Source organism: Anopheles darlingi, chromosome 2 (assembly GCF_943734745.1).
Source record: "Anopheles darlingi chromosome 2, idAnoDarlMG_H_01, whole genome shotgun sequence".
NCBI lineage: Eukaryota > Metazoa > Arthropoda > Insecta > Diptera > Culicidae > Anopheles > Anopheles darlingi.
The window spans coordinates 6,809,387-6,826,429 of NC_064874.1; the positions used below are offsets into that span (position 1 = coordinate 6,809,387).

The 17,043-nt window shown below is 51.1% G+C and overlaps 2 protein-coding genes across 2 annotated transcripts; one reads left to right on the forward strand and one right to left on the reverse strand.

The window, feature by feature from the left end:
* Nucleotides 1–1,171: 1,171 nt before the first annotated feature.
* LOC125951083 (intermembrane lipid transfer protein VPS13B) lies at nt 1,172–16,578 on the reverse strand. The gene is made up of 7 exons (XM_049679621.1): nt 13,368–16,578; nt 10,123–13,296; nt 9,891–10,047; nt 8,119–9,810; nt 7,380–8,048; nt 4,362–4,579; nt 1,172–4,300 (listed from the first exon to the last, which is right to left on the reverse strand). The coding sequence occupies exons 1-7, from the start codon at nt 16,376–16,378 to the stop codon at nt 1,261–1,263; spliced, it is 11,961 nt and encodes a 3,986-aa protein (XP_049535578.1). The 5' UTR covers nt 16,379–16,578; the 3' UTR covers nt 1,172–1,260.
* LOC125951174 (alanine--glyoxylate aminotransferase) lies at nt 5,375–7,192 on the forward strand. The gene is made up of 3 exons (XM_049679821.1): nt 5,375–6,265; nt 6,418–6,513; nt 6,585–7,192. Exons 1-3 carry the CDS (start codon nt 5,592–5,594, stop codon nt 7,006–7,008), a joined length of 1,194 nt encoding a protein of 397 aa, XP_049535778.1. The 5' UTR covers nt 5,375–5,591; the 3' UTR covers nt 7,009–7,192.
* Nucleotides 16,579–17,043: the final 465 nt, after the last annotated feature.

Genomic DNA, 17,043 nt, shown 5'->3' on the forward strand with positions numbered 1-17,043 from the left:
CACTGCTTTATCGTCGCGATAACGCTTCTGCTTGTGACGCTGTTGTGAATGCGTCGCCGGAGAGCCAGCGAGCAGCACCGAATCAACGTTTGGCGGAATGCGTGCTTCCTTGGATCACTGGCACGTTCAGCTCCACAACGAACACGACAGGCGTCATAGGATGACCACACAACGTGGTGACAAGCAGTCGGGCGACAGGACTGATTTACGTATAAAATTTCCCATCCCACCTTCTCCACTCATTTCCATCTTCCGTGGTCCTTATGGATAAGGATGCCCTATCCCCTTGAAACGAAAAAGTGCAAAATCGAAACCTAAAGTACACACATTCTGCCAAAACCGGACCAAATGATTGGTGAAAACGCTGCATTTTTTTAGCTGACCCGACACACACAAGTGTCTCCGTGTAGCTTTACAAGAAGTACAATTGACCAATCTTTGACGACCAACATGAAGATTAGCTAGGATAGTATTGTGCGAGGTAACGGACGGCAGCATATTTTGGGTATCATCGTGTCTACCGCCTGTAGGTCGCTGAGCGGTACTCGGATTCATCTGACTACTTTGTGAGCGAAAACAATTGCAAAAAGACTTAAAATTAGCGAAAATATAACATATTTAGATGAACTCGTCCCGCGTTTCACATCACACCATAAATGTAGAGTAGTGTATGAAGAAAAAGCGAGAAATGCTCGTGATCATTAACAGCAGGGCAAATGAACTTAGCCGGGGATCGAGTTAAAACAAGCTAACAATATCATGATATAGCGTAGACAACAGTGAAAAAGATTCTTTAAATGGTTGGTCTGGCGGGTGTTTCTTTAGATTTCCGAATTGAATTAACAAATAAATGCGACGGTACAACAAACTGGATGTCTCGCATGAATATTACCTTATTTGTAATTAAAATGGAGCATTGAGAAACTTGTTGGTAAGTGGAAACTGTTAGGTAAGTGAGACCTTGCTGCTTCTTCCTGTCCTCTTTTTTCTGCAGTCACAAAACAAAGTTACAATGAGAAAGAAACGAGGAAATAAGATGCAATGTTTTAATGCAAATACAAAAACGAAAAAACAAAAAAGAATATGTAGAAGACTGAAGCAAAGTGATAAAAAGTTGATGATTCGGATGAAAACGATGCACGATCACGATCAGCACGAGCTTGGTTCAAGTTTAAAATGTTTTAAATATTTTATTTTAACCCATAATTTGAATAGTTACTGATTGGTTTGGAATGTTGGGCTTCCATCTACACTTAACCCTTAATCTTCTGCATCGTTCCAGCTCTCCATTGACTGGCATTCGAACGCTCGTTGCAGTAGATTCACGTAGGTGACCAGGTACTTGACACAGTTCTCATCCAAGAACACAATCAGACGCCGCTCACTGTCATCCTCTTCGGACAATCGATCAGGCGATCGCGCCGTTCCACTATCAAGATCGCTTGATGATCTCGTCTCATCGGCCACCAAACCGACCGTATCCTCTCCGGGATCCCCATCTTCGACCGATTCCATCTCGATCACGACCGATGATTGCTGTTCAGCTGCGGTTTGCCCTACCACCTTACCACCGTCTGCACCGTCTGCCATCGTCAGCAATGGTAATTCCGTTGGCTGCGGCCATCCTGCAGCTGCTGTTGCCGTAGTCACGGGTGCCAGCGTCGTTCCTTTCGCCGATGGCTTCTGGGCTTTCTGGTAGTACTGTAGCGGTAGGGTCGCGCCGGAAATATGTGGTAGTTGCATCGTCGAGTCGCGCACAAACTCATACGTCCGGCTCGAGATCGGATACTGATCGTAGGTGGACGGTGGCGGTAGCTTCGGCTGTACCCGGATCACTAGCCGCGTTGCATCGCTTTCCTCGTCCGTATCGAAGCATAGTGTCTTAAGGTCGAGCACCTCTACCATCTGACAATCGTGTACATCGTACAGGGTAAGGGCATACCTATAGAGGGCGAGCAGTACCAGCCGGTACTCACCCTCGGTCAGGTGTGTTGCCTGAACGGTAAATAGAAGCTTACCTTCGCCGGCAAAATCCGGTTCCCAGAGTGCCTTATAGGAGATCGGTTCCGGAGGTTGCAGCGATTGGGAGGTAAGCCGGGGCGTCGGTAAAGTATTGTATCCCACACTATGCAGCATGCCTTGGCCGGTGAGAGCCACTAACTCGGCTGCACCACTGATCGGTTTGGTGAAGGCACCGACAATACCCTTACCCATGCCCGTTACTACCCCGATCGGGTTCGTCGCCTGCAGTGGATGATGCGCCAAACCACCGACCGCACCGAGCAAGCTGATGCCCAATCCGGTAAGACCCTGCGTGAAGCCATCGGTCATACCTTGTGGCCGTCGCCGTCGTAGCGCATCCGTGCGCTGTACATGCTCCGTATCGAGAGTAAGCCGGTCAAGATTGCGCGATACCGATTGAGCGAGCTTCGTCACCGAGTTGACCGTGCCTGCGGTAATGTTACGGATCAGTGAGGCCGATCCTTGTGTCACACCGACCAGGAATCCCCATGGACCGCGGAACAGTCCCTGGACGGGGAGTGAGACGAAATCGCGAAGACCACTCGTCACCGAGCGAGCCAATCCACTCGGGCTACCCAGAATCTCCAGCGAACCAATTACCCAGCCACCACCAAAGATGGCCCCGGACAGGTAGTGCATCCCGACCGCATTACCGAACTTGATCGGTAGCGTGCGTACCGACTGACGCTCAAACGCTGCGAACTCAAGCGGGCTGTGATCGAGCGCAATATATAGCCGCATACAGGCGTGCACCGATAGCAGTACGCTCAATGGTTCAATACGAATACTTCGGAACTTTATCGGTTCCGCCAGGTAGCTGGACTGTTGCATCACGGCACGCGGAATCAGTGCCTCACCCGGTTCACACCGGATACGGACGTTGGATGACGCTTCCGATTCATACACCATACTGGCCGGTATACATTCGACCAAATAATCGACCAGCACATTGATATACGTGTCTTCGATGTATGCTCGAATGGGCTGAATCTGCAGACGAACGGATTCGATACTGCACCACTGCTGCTGGTTCTCCTCATCCACAGCTAGATCACAGTTGAGCGTACAGAGTGCCGTACGACCCATTTGCTCCAGATGATCCTCCAACCTGTAATGATTCGGTAGATCGGCTATCGGTGTTCCTTTGCGCTGCTTCGTCTCATGATCCTCACTGCACAATACAACCGGAAAGTCGTACTCCCCATCCGAATGGAGCTCATTGTCCACCTGCACATTAATGCAGTGCAGTACGACTTGGCTTCCTTCGGTGGCAGTCATGCGTGCCCCTAAACCTGGTCGTTCAAAGCGCATACCGATGCGGTCAAAGTTGAACGATATCACGTCACGCTTCTGGCATCGTTTCTGCGGTTGATCATTAAACAGTGTGATCATGAGCGATCGGAAGTAGCTCTGCACCTCAACCGCTCGATCGCCAACGGCCGATGGGGTGAACGCTGTTGAATGTTGGGCACCAGAGCCAGATGCTGGCAGCTTCATAGTGTCATCTAGGAACGTCGGCACACCATTAGCGCTGCTCGTCCCTTCTTCGTCTACCATCGACTGTGGTTCCGCCGGGCGCAGTGGATTTGATAGGCGCGTGCGTATGTCTTTGGCCGAAAACTCCAAATCCTGACTGATGTAATCAATTACCAGCAACGTCGTACGGTTACGTATCCGAATGGCCACCTTCAGCTCACCGTACAGTGGAATGTTGAGGAAGATGCTCTTGTTCTCGTCCGTTCGCACTGGATGCGACCACCGGATGGCACTGCCACTGACGCAGGCAAAGATGAGCGCCAGTTCCGCTTCCTGTGGCTCCGGAAACCGTTCGTCCAAGGTCGGTGGAGTGTAGTGGACGGTCTGCCGTGGACTTACCGTCTGATACCAGGTGAAGTTGGATTCCATCACCTCCGGCACGGCCATCGCTGCCTTATTCGGTTGTATCGTATCCGATTGGGCGACGTAGATGTTGAAATCCGTCCGATTCTCGATCGCGTACGACGGACACGGATCATCGTAGATGGACACGTACGATTGGCCTTGGTGCGTCACGATCGACAGTGACAGTGGATGATAGTAAGTGTGGCCACCGGTGGTGCACGGAACGCTTAGCGACTTCCGTGAGACCGGTTTGTTAAGGTAGATCGGAGCGGAAAAGTCACTACCCTGTTCACGTCGCTCGTACACCGTCAGGTAGTGGTTAAAATTAGCCCCGGGCTTGGGTTTCGCTTTGCGCTGCGAAACGTTGCTCAGCATCGTTATCACGCTGCCCTTGGGACTGCAAGAAGAGGTGAGCTCATCAGCTGCACATTCCCTTTTCTCGATTGGATTTTACTTACTTGAGATCCTTTGGATCATTCTTTGGAAGACTGTAACAGCAGCTATGCGGCTGCCCGTAGTTGGTCATCTTGAACTGTTCGAGCCGTTCGTTGGATGGCAATGCGAATGACCAGCAGTGCAGATCGATGCTCGAGTAGTTGGTAACCACGAATTGGGAGGCCAGGATGAACACACGCATTTTGTTCTCCGTCAGTGAGCTCAAGACTAGATTCATGATCTGGATTATGTTTGAGAAGAGATAGAATGGGGAAAAGTTTTCAATAATTTCCGTTAATCATCAAGTATCATTCGATCTGTTGAAGTTTTCATGAATGTTGTGTTGGTTTTTTAACATCTTGCAGCCAACATGTGTTCCCAATTTGCCCATTGTAGTGCCTGATAAGTATGTGAAAAGGCAATATTGTTGACGAACTTCCGCCATACAACTCCGAACTGCTATGTTCTATCCTTAACCCAAGACTGAACCATGACCTATTCCTACCAGAACGGACGTATCCAGACCGCGAAAACCGCATTACACACACGCAGCGGATAACCGGGAACCATCTCGAGTTCTATGAACCCCTCCATGCGGCACTGAAAAGCTACATAATAGCGTGGACTTGCAGATAACGCAAAACGTGTGATAGAGCGTTGGTCAAGCTATAGTACATTCGAAGGATCATGTAGTCGAAAACACAATCTGATCTTCAAAAAAGAGTTTGTCAACATCATACTTCGACGTCAATCGGCGCTCATCCTCCACATTTCAATGCGCCTTGCCGCTCCTGAAAAACGAGCAACTCAGTTTACTGGAAAACAATATTTATGCTCATCTCGGGATAGAGCTCGTCAAACAAACAATACGAGCCACACGGACCCGAAACTCCGCCACACGACTATCGCACGCAACTGAATTGTTTGTAAAGACGCTCTTATCAGCGCTGTTGTCTCTCACGATAGTGTTGGAGAGTGAGAAACACCCTCTGTGCACCCTGATCATACTAGACCGCTGGACTGATAACTCGAGTCAATTCACCTCCTCTAGCGACGAGCGAACGAACTGGTTTGGAAAGGAACAACGAAGAGTTTCGCAAACCGAACGAAACGCACCCCATAAAACGTGGTCACGGTGACGAGATCGTGCTCAGTTAAACGGTGATCGTGGAACGGTGATCGTGGAACGGTGATCGTGCTTCGGTGGCAGTGAAAGTTACTTGTCGGTGATCGATCGGAGTGCAAAAGTGAAAATGGAAGAGTATCGAGTGAGTGCCCCGGCGGTACTACGTGAGCCACTGGTCGTTCCGGATAAGCTGCTGATGGGGCCAGGCCCCTCTAATGCTCACGCGCGTGTACTGGAAGCGATGAGCCGCCCTATCCTTGGTCATCTGCATCCGGAAACGCTGAAGATCATGGATGACATTAAGGAGGGGATGCGCTATCTGTTCCAGACGCGCAATGCGGCCACCTTCTGTCTTAGCGCCTCCGGACACGGTGGTATGGAGGCGACGTTGTGCAATCTGCTCGAGGATGGTGACGTGATCCTGATCGGTCATACCGGCCACTGGGGTGATCGGGCAGCCGATATGGCCTCTCGGTACGGAGCCGATGTGCACACGGTCAAGGCGGCTCCGGGGAAATCGCTTACTCTGGAGGAACTGCGCCAAGCCATGCGTACCACGCAGCCCTCGGTATTGTTCCTGACACAAGGTGACTCGTCGACAGGTGTGCTGCAGGCGCTGGAGGGTGTTGGGCCACTGTGCCGCGAGTTCAACTGTCTGCTGATCGTGGACACGGTCGCATCGCTCGGTGGCACCCGATTCGAGATGGATCGCTGGGAGATCGATGCGGTGTATACGGGATCACAGAAGGTGCTTGGTGCACCGCCCGGCATCACGCCGATCTCCTTCAATCATCGGGCCGTGTAAGACAATGACGTGCAGAAACGCAGAACGCGTTATCAAACGCGCCCACCTCCTTTTAAACATTCCCTTCGTTCTTTTCTTCTATCGCCACCCACCGGCATGTGGTGCGATAACCGGACCACCATTGCGCGTATCGCGATGCGCTTGACAGTAAGCGCTACATGGAACGGCGTACCAAGGTGAAGGTCTACTACTGGGATCTGGCGCTCATCGGCGATTACTGGGGATGCTTCGGGAGACCGCGCATGTAAGTGTAGTAGAGGGGAAAGAGGCCGCGTAACTGCAACCGACCGCTATTTTTCTTAATCCATTTCTCAGCTACCATCACACCATCTCGTCGACTCTGCTGTACGGTTTGCGGGAAGCGATTGCACTAGCATGTGCGGAATCGCTCCAATCGCTAATCACCCGTCATGAAGACTGTGCACGGCGGTTGTACGACGGTCTGCAGGCACTCGGTTTTGAACTGTACGCTGACGAGCGGGATCGATTGGCCACCGTGACAACGATACGGGTACCGAAAGGTATCGATTGGCTACAGGTAGCACAGCATGCCATGAAAACCTATCTAGTAGAGATAAGTGGTGGTCTAGGGCCGACCGCCGGTCAGGTGTTTCGCATTGGTCTGATGGGACAGAATGCTACGAGCGAGCGGGTCGATCGCGTACTTCAGGTATTCCAGGATTCAATTAAAGCGGTTAAACCGGATTTCAGTTTTCGTCGCGCTGCTGCCAAAATGTAAAGGTACGTCCCCAAGAAGACCCTGATTGCTATGATGATGTGATGGTGTGTATGAGTGAGCAAAGGTTCCAAATAAAATTTTCTCTTAACAACGCCTTCCAGTTGGACATAGTAGCCAGATAGAATGAACCCTTCTTATTACTAATCTTGTATGAAGTACAATCTGGCCAGGCATGATAAATTGTGCTGCCAAAAGTTATGTGATTGTAAATGGCAGTCTTTGATTTTATGTTCTATTCTTATGAACGGACCACCAAATGGGCTGATCATGTGTTCTTGGCATGGGACAATATGAACATCAGGTCCACCAAAACCATGTCCCCAATAGTAATAGCCCAGTACCAGTACACAATAATAATGCAAACTACTTACGCCACTATCCGTCCGGATGCTGAACTCGATCATTCCCTCTAGTGGCAGCACGACATGCCCGCCCGTGGAAGATTTTTTTGGGGCTTCGGTGCCGTTGATTAGAATAATTTCCGATTGCATCGTTTGGCCTACGCCAACGTTCATCTCGAGCGTGAACCCACTCCCCAGATGAACCGGCATGATGATGCTATTCGGTGCAATGATGTTCGTATCGTGGTTGACGGTGTTGCTTTTCAGCCGAACTTCACAGCCGAGCTGGTTGATGAACAGTGCCCACGGAGCTATACTAAGCATAAGACAGCAGGACATTTCAAAAGCTGGCGAACAGTGGTACACCGGGAACGTGGCCTCTTGGATCGAATTTTCGCGACGCCAGCGCTGCTCTTCCTCGCGCGAACAAGGCCACCCACTGGAGAGCTGTTGCGCTACCTTTAGTGCGTCGAGTGCTGCTTCGACACTGCGCAGTCGGGCCGGAACTTGGAAGAACGATTTACCATCGATCAGCCGGTACGAGAGCAATGCTTTCCGTTTGTCCTCGCCATGCAGCGAGTTGAAGTTCATCCGAAACGATAGCTCGTGTTCGTCGGAGAATGTCCCGGCGAGGTTTAGCTGCCGGCGTTGTCCTTGGCCGTAGATTGAGAAACTCTGTTCGATCTTCTCCACGTAGGCCTGTAAGATGGACAGAAAGAGAAAACCCTAGAGAATCAAATATCTCACGAGTAGTAACGTCCGTATTTACCGTAGTATTCACTGTAAGCAATGACTCGACCATGAACAGTGGCCACACGATCACTAACACACGTTCTAAAACTTCTCCGGCAGCTGCATTGGCAGCTCTGCTATCGGCAAGCTTCTCCCGTACTATCCGTACCCAGTAGCTAAGGTAGCCTTCACGGCTCGACGTTGTTGGTACCTTCACCAGATACGGCATGGCGCCACCGTTCATGATTTCGCGCATTGGCACATCTCCAGACCAGCCCACCTTTCCTGTCGTACTTCCTTCGCCGTCGATGGCAATGTTAATGGTCTGCTGGTTCCGATTGTTGGCAGCCGAAAATAGATTCATCTGATCGCCCGGTTCAACCAGAAAGATCGTTGTCGTATAGTTTCGCTCACTGTTGGGGATGACTTTGTAGTAGCGATACTGTAACCGCAACTTTTGTGCGGTCATATTGCAGAAACTAATCTGTCCCTCGATTATGATGCTGGTCTGCGCACCAGTCCCTGGTATACCACTTCCCATCGCTAGAGTTTCCACACGAACGAGCAGCATTCGCTCGTCCGCCAGGTCCTCTTCGTACGACGACTGAACAGCGACTTGCTGCAAGCCCTCCATCAATACATCGAATGGTTCGGTTACGATCGGTTTCGTACCACCTGCGGTGAAGCAGATCTGAAGTTGCTGCGGATGCCGGCAGCTACGAAATGCGTATTGACAGAGCTCGTTCGGAGTAAGGTAGATTGATTCCGTAGTATCAATCTGTCCAAATTTGAGGGCCACCTGAGTTCGATTGCACACGATGTACTTGCTGTAGAGGGTAAGCGGTTTTCCCGTCGCTTCCTCCGTTTTGTCACTTTCATGCCACAATCTTTGTGCAACAGAAATGGTGTAACCAACGGATGGGCCATACCGGACGGCTATATCATCGGAGATTGTCTTCACCTGTAGCGCATTATCACCAAGCCAACCGTATGCCTTAAGGCCGGTCACATCTAGAACCGTCTCGAACGTGAAATGATGGTAATCCAGCAGTTCACACTGCAGATTTAGTTCCACCCCAATAAACACCTCCAGTGGATCGTAGATCGAACATTGGCCACGCATCCGGCGTGCATTTAACATCGCAAACTTGTGCGTCCCGAAATCTTGGCATACCCGGTACCGTTCGAATGGTTTCGGAAGCGGCCGACGATTCTTGTCATTGTGGATAACATTGAATAGATTGATTTGTACGGGGCTGAGATCGATGGTGGCGTCCACGTTCGGTACCAGTGCAGCACTGAACATTGAGTCCACGCGCATACAAGCGACGAAGATTTTCGGGTGCAAGCGGTACGGCAGGCTGACCACGCGGTGACCGGGCAGGTATGTACTATCGGTAAGCACATCTGTTAGGGTGGTAAACAGATTCGATCTACCGCGTCCACCGTGCGGTTGATCGTCAGCATCATCGTCGTCATCGTCGCGGTTTGATCGCTGGCGTTGACTCCTACCGTTGGATGCTCGATCGCCTCTCTCTCGTGTACTATCATCGTAAACTACATTCTGTGTCATCACGATACGCCAGATAGCGGCTGCGCTCTTACGTTCAGGCAGCTTGAGGAAGGTTTTCTCGTTCTCAGACAGTGTAAACCGGCAAAGCTCCACGAACGTGGCGTTGATCTCGGAGTATTGCTCCAGCTTGCACTGAATGTTGACGGATTTTGTGGTCTGTCGAATAGAATGCAAAAAACAAAGGACAAGTTAGCGCTAGTCGAAGCACTTCGACCGAAAACGCTAAAAGGCCTTACGTTCATCGGAACAGGATAGACGATCACTTGATGCAAAGCGCGGGGTTGAGGGTACCGCCAACAGATCACGCCCACCTCACGATTAATGATCTTGATCTGATACGGTAGCGGTAGCTCGTCAATTTTCATTGATTCTATAAACTGGAATGCACCCGCTCTGCAAGAAAACAACGGTTTGTTTCAGTGCAACGAAGCCAGTCGAGTTCCCCGTCACAGCCACCCAACTACTTACCTCAAATCATCCTGATAGTACTCTTCCTGCATTTCTTTCGTCCTCTTGTGCTCAAACCGTGGCGGTACGATCGGTATAAGGTGGTCAACGAATGGGCATGCACTCATAGCATCGTGACTGACTGACCTTTTGGCCGACTCCGGTGCACTATTCTCCCCGAAGAGTGGTTCCATTTGCTGTCGGATAATTGTAACTTGCTGGAAAAGCGACGGGGTTATGTCGAGCTGTAGGTATGAGGATCGTAGTTTGATCTGCACCAGCGGATCCCGTTTCCAATACTCCTTAGCTATCGTCAGCTGAACATCGAACGAGAAGGGATGGAGTATGACGAAGTTGCCGGCGGTAAGCATCAGTTCACCCATCTCCAGACCGAAAAGAATACGCTCCGGACGTTCCTGGATACGGATCGAGGTTTGCACCGAAGAGCAGGATAGCTTCATACTATACTGCGGCCCTGCCGTTCCCGGTTGTACGTCTTCGTTCTTCAGATGCAGCATTACTTGCGAAAGACCGATCTGAATCTTTTCCATATCGTACAGCTGCGAACGAAGGATATGGAACTTGTTCCGACTCGGGAGTACCGGTTTCGGTGGGTTCAAATCGGATGATGGTCCGGGAGCATCCGTTGTGTTAAACACCTCTCCGAGTAGATTAGCAAGCTCGAGCAGAGCCTTGGTTTTCGTATGCGAAAGCAAAATGTTGATTGGCCGTTTGAAATCAACCCTCAACTCGCGCACCTTCTTGGTGTTCGAGTTGACGAAACGTGTTTTCACGAACGGTTGCGGTATGCCCAGCTCATCCGGTTCCCCAGTGACTGTTCCAAGGATCGGCAGCTCGTCCACTTCGATCTTTATATCGAACAATGACAACTGGAGTACACGCTCGAACAGGTTTAACGATACGAGCGCATTCGGTTGTGCAAACGCCATCTGTACCGTGGGACCCGTATACAGACTTTTCATGAAGAGCCGCACCTTAAAATAACCTCCTAGAAAACACACTTCGTACGGGATGATAAGCGCCGGTTGATGGACCTGGTATGGGCCACCGATACGACTTCCGGCATAGCCAATCGCTGGACGGAGTGCTGGATTGCTTTCAGACGATAGTGAAGAGAGTTTACGTTGGCGTTGACCATAGCTGCGCCGGCTGCTACTCGATGTGGCTCGTTTACCCTCCGACGTACGGTACGACTCCAATCCGGAGTCTTGCTCACACTTCGATAGCTTCGAGTGGCTGCGACGATGATACCGAGTGCAGGAAGGGACAGAATCGCGGAACGATTTAACAGAATCTCTCCCACTAGCATCATCGGTGTTGGTCTCGGCAATAAAGCTTTCATTACTCCGAGGCACCACAGTTGCCGCAACGGTTGAGGAGGACGAGCTTGAAATGGAAGCCGGAGGAGGCATCGTGGGCGGCTGGTCAGGAAACACGAGCAACCGGATTTGGGAAGCTTTGCGTAACAGTCGTTCCAACAACCGGAATTGTTCGATTTCGACATCTATCAGTAGATCGGACAGGCAGTTCAGTTCCATCGCGACGCTACAAATCAGTACGTTCTTGTAGATGATGCACGGTGCGTAGATGATGGAAAAGTTAAATTCCTCAAACACCGTTTCGGCCGCAAAGTGGGCTGCGGAGCGTTGTGCACCCTGCTGGAAGTTGTTCCACTCGAAGGCCGGATTGTCGTGGTGAGTGGAAGATGATTGCTGCTCCTGCAAATACCGCAACACATCCTCCCAGTCAGCGGTGCTGAGAGAGATTTCCTTCAGCAGCAGCTCGTACTGGCGATCCTCGATCTTGGAACCGGGAACGTTCAAAATGCGCATCTGCGCCGCTTTCGTATACACGTCCGGACGTAGCGGTACTCGGCAGATCGGATTCTCCACATTGTGATGCACCGTGATGGAGCTCACTTTAAGGATGTACACGGAGCAGGGATTCCCATCAATCGTAGGACCATTGCGTAGAGGTAGAAACACCGTCACGCCCTTGCTGGCAAACAGGATAAGCGGTAAGTCCTTGACCGCTACCATGGGTGGTGCAATGGGTTCTGCTGCCGTTATGTCACCCTGTACGCTCCTCACCGTGGGACAGAATGCTTGGAACATCTTCAAACATTCTCCCAGTAAATCCAAATCCAACCGTAGATCAACCTGCTCCATCTTAATCAGCACCTCCACCAGCGTTTCATTGTGTTCCCGAGACCGGCGCACCGTGTCCCATTTCGAGTGCACATTCTGCGTTTCCGCTCGCGTGATCGTCAAGCTGAAAAACGTATCGGTGCCGGTGGATTTGCCCGATTCGCTCGAATCACCCGTCTGTACTGCGATTGCCAGTGCTTCGTTGCGGCACCAGCTTTGTTCCTTTCCTGTGCCGTGCCACTCATAGCAAGCCCCACTCATGGAGCCAACTTTCGCTTTTACCTGCGAGTACACCTCCTGCTGATCGAGTGAATAAATTATGTCCTCGAACTCGATCGTCAGTTTGATGCGCTGCTGTCGTTGTTCATCACGCGTTATGCAATTCACCGTTAACCGTGAGAAGGTCCACTGTAACCAGAGTGAGGGTCGGGGCCTCGGTTCCCCACGGGCTGTTGAGCTATCTTTCAGAGTTTCGTCTGAGCCACCGGCACTTGAGTGGTGCGTTAGATCGAGAAACTCTTTCAAATCAACCGCAGCAATCGAACTACCAGCAACGGAAGGTTGTGCTATCTCGAGGAACTGTCGGTTCGTGTCCGCTGGCTTTCCACCTGCAGCGCTAGATGACGAGCTGGCAGAGTTCGTGATGGTTCGATGCTGTAACATAGGAAGGTTCATCAAGCGATCGAGCGTATCGTGTATGAGAGCCAGTTGTTCTTTCACGACTGTCACACGGAAGGGCGATGTATCGACGTGGAAGCAAATCGAGGAGGGACCCGACCGGTTCTTAGTTTCAGTATCAGCGGGGAAGTTGAGCACCATCGAAATGTTGGTCGTCGTTTCGTCAAGCAGCTTGTTCATCTCCCCATTCTGATACGTCCAGCTGGATGCATTCGCTAGCGAGATGGTCCACGGAAAGCTTTCCTTCTCCTCTGGCCAAATTACCTTCGGAATGCTAATCGGAAAGCGTGCGAGCGAGCTCGAGAGGCTTTGACACTTGAACGCAGAATTAACGGTGATCAGCGGCAGTCTGAAACGGCAGTGAATGCAATTTTAAGAACATGACTCCTTCCAAAACCCCTCCACCCCTAGAGTACTTACTTGAGCATAAAGATTTCATTTTCCCCGAACTCATCCTCCGTCGGTGTATCGTTGGAATGGAAAATAATGTTCCTCACCGGAAAGCAAACCGTAAAATGGCTTATCTCCAGATGGATGATGATCTTTTTGGCCAGCTTCGTCCAAAACTGGTCATTCAGTGCTCGAGTCTGATCGTTATCGCTAGGTAAAGTTCCGTCGGTACTGTTCTTTTGATCGACTTCGTCTAACCCGCCGACCGTGGAGCTGGGCCCTGGTACCGGACCAACGGGATCAGCAACGGGTCGACTAGCCTTATCCGTGCTCGAATGGACGGAAGTGCCCGGTAGAGAGTGTTGCTTCGCGTTTAATCCTTTGGCCAGCGTACCGGTCATCGTCGATGGTTTGGCCATGTTACTCGCACACCGTTGGGTACGTTGGCCACGCTGTAGGTGTCGGTGCGCAGTTTGCATCGCCAATAGCTGCCAGCCGGATAGAAAGGCGATGAAGTTGGGATCCAAATTGAAGCTCAGATCGAGCAGCTTAGCATACAGCAAGGGTGGATGTTCGATACAACTGGCGGTATCGAAGGATTTAGGAATCTGGAATATTACGGTAAGAAAGTCCTCATCCGTGGAGTGATCAGGCCAGAGTGCGGTAAGTGATCTTTGACCACCACCGGCAGCTGGCTGTTGACATGTGAGCAATTTCATGCTACGGGCCACCAGCTTGTAAACTTCCGTGCTTTCGGCCTCCACCTTGCGAAGCTGGACGTATGAAAGCAACATGTCCACAACGGGGAGTTGTTGTTGCGGTAGCGTATCATCTGGAATGTTATCTAGCTCAATCCACTGTCGCGTAGCATCTTGTTGCGCCACCAGCGACTGCACGACGGTACCGAGGGTGAGCGCTTGCAATGGGTTCATGATAAACTTCAAATCGGTAATGGTGACAGTATGTTCCGCTTTGTTCAGCTCGGCATTCGGCCAAAGGCTAGGATGTATTAGCAACCGTTGCTGGTAGTTCATGCTGACTGCCGTGCATATGTTTGATTTGGATTCGCCCCGCGGATGAATCAAATTAGCCTGCATCCGTTCTAGGTTGCCCGAAATCGATTGATAGCAAGCATCAAACAGTTTGGCTGGTGGTTCCGGAAGCTGGCAAGTGGTGTAAACCAAACGGTTCGGGTAGAGTGGCGTTAGAATGTTGCACTCGGCACGACTCAGCTCCACTCGTATGATCGGTAACGAAGATGCCGTTGCCGATGGTTTACGTGGAACTAGTGTCACCGGTGCGTGGTCAAAGGCCCGTAACTCGATCGTTGGATTTTGCAGCGTAATGTGAATCTGTCGCAGAGGGATTTCGCTCATCAGTGCATCGTAATCTTCGGCAGAAGGTGGTGGTAGTTGTGCCAGCGTTGGCATCGGCCTATCCTCATAGTACGGTGGATACTCGTAACAATTCCGATAGGAAGCCAGCGTTTGCAGACGGTGAATGGCATCGGCACACAGTGCTGCTCGGAACCGACCGACGTACACCCGGATCATATACTTTTCAGCGAGATTGCTGAACTCTAAATCACTCCCGAACTCCGACGTACGCCGATCGTCCGGTAACTGCACCTCGTGAATGAGATCGATGGCAATGGCGGGCGATTTTTGCAGTAGGTATTCCTGGCTATAGGTGCTGAGATGGTAGTTCCAGTTAACGTTATACTTCCGACCAGCGCTACCACCGGCACTGTTGCTGAAGAACGAGTGCTGTAGATGTAAACACTCATCGGCCGATGGCACCGGTGCCGTCGATTCGAAAAGCTCCTTCACCGTGGCTCGCTGGCCGCACGTACAGTCATCCATGGATTGCAGCTGGATGTGTGAAATGCCAAGCGTTACGTTGAACCATTTCATTCCGCAAGCGACCATCTCGCCGTAAAAGTCCTGAAAATCGAATCGCAGGATAGGCGTGTACTTGATCTTCTTCTGCGTCCCAACGATTCCGTCACCGATTAGTTCCTGCGTTTTGAAGATCATCCGCAACCGATCGACGTACATGCCTGCGTGCAGCACCCGAAAGTCATGTTCCTCCGAATGGTCGCTTTCATTTTCCTCCGGAAAGAACGAAGGCAGCAGATTCCAGGCCCACGAGAGCAGCGACTCCTGGCCCGACCCCTCCTCCAGTTCATGGCCTCCGTCGGTGGTGGGCTGGGGTGGTTCCACGTTTATCTTACCCTGCTTTAGCGCCAGCGCCAGGTCGAATAGACGCATCAGCATCGGGAACTGCTGCGAGGACACGTTGATGTCGAGAAAGTTCGAGTGCACATCGATGCGCGTCAGCGAGGACCGGTCCTGCGAGGACACGTTGTACCGCACCAGCATCCGCACCTGCAACGTACTTCGGTAGAGCACCGGTTCCTGGCAGACCTCGATTTTACCCGCCGAATTCCGTTTATCCAAGCAGATCGTCAAATCCACGATGTTGATCAACTTCCGCAGCGAAACCTTAGTCGGGGACAGATCGATGAAGGCCGCATTCCAGTTCGCATCGGCCGATTCCATCGACAGTTGCTGAATGTTCATCGAGACGACGATATCCTCTTCGACGTACTTCAGGATCACGTTGTGGCATCGGATTGTGATGTTGTTGGCAATTTTGCTGATCAACGACGCCGTGTAGCCCGGTGGCGGCACTTCGTCCACACTTTTACCCTTTCGGGGCGGTTCCCTTTTCGGCACGGTCCGGTCGTTGGGGTCGCGCAATTTCAGCACGAACTCGATCGTGTTAATCGTGATCACGATGGGCTCGGAGGCGATCTTCGTCCACGGCACCCGGATCGATAGCTCGTGGATGTGACCCGACAGAAAGTTGAACGGCAGCTGCAGCTCCTCCTCCAGCACGTCCAGTTTAAGGTCAAGGTTCTGGAAGACCACCTCGCCACCCCACAGTGACACCTGCGAGTCCTCGGGGCGCACATTCTTCACATACTTTTCCACGTAGCTAAGGATGATGGGCGTGACGTAGGATTCGATTTTGAACATCGCTCAGCCGGTGTCCCGCTCCGCGTTGCATCTAGGTCGTTGTGAATTCTGGGTGTTTGCCTCTCTAGGGCTACCTTTTGCTGACTCGATCTGCGTCACTGCACTCAGGTATCGGACGCAACAGAGACCCTACAAACCACGAACGTTATCGTCGTTTTATGACTGGATAACTGATAAGAACGGCGGTGAGGCCTCTCCAATTTTACGTTCGTGGCGCCCGAATACTAACACAAAGATAACTGAATAACAACAAACCCATGCAGCCGATGGCACCCTCCTTTCGCTGCATAGGCTTCTATAGGGGACGAGTGCGTTGGACGAGGCGACTCGAACGGTAGGGTTTGATTTAAAAATCAATTTGCAAAGAATGCTCCACGTGGTTTTAAATTCCCCCAAAAAGGCAAACAGCGGATAAAAAATAGTGAAGAAAATATGATAAATGTACAAACTTTATTGAATGAAACTCGAGGGAGTCAATTTCTACCCGTCGAATTACAGCAGCGACACGTTGTTCTTCTCCATCCCCTTCGCATCATTCATATTTTATTCATTCATGGCAGTGGAACTTGTCCCTTGAATCAAGTTCAACAAGTTAAGCACGTTTTGCGGGAGTAGCATGCATAGTTCGCATTCCTTAATGCGTGCACCGCCTATAAGAACGTACG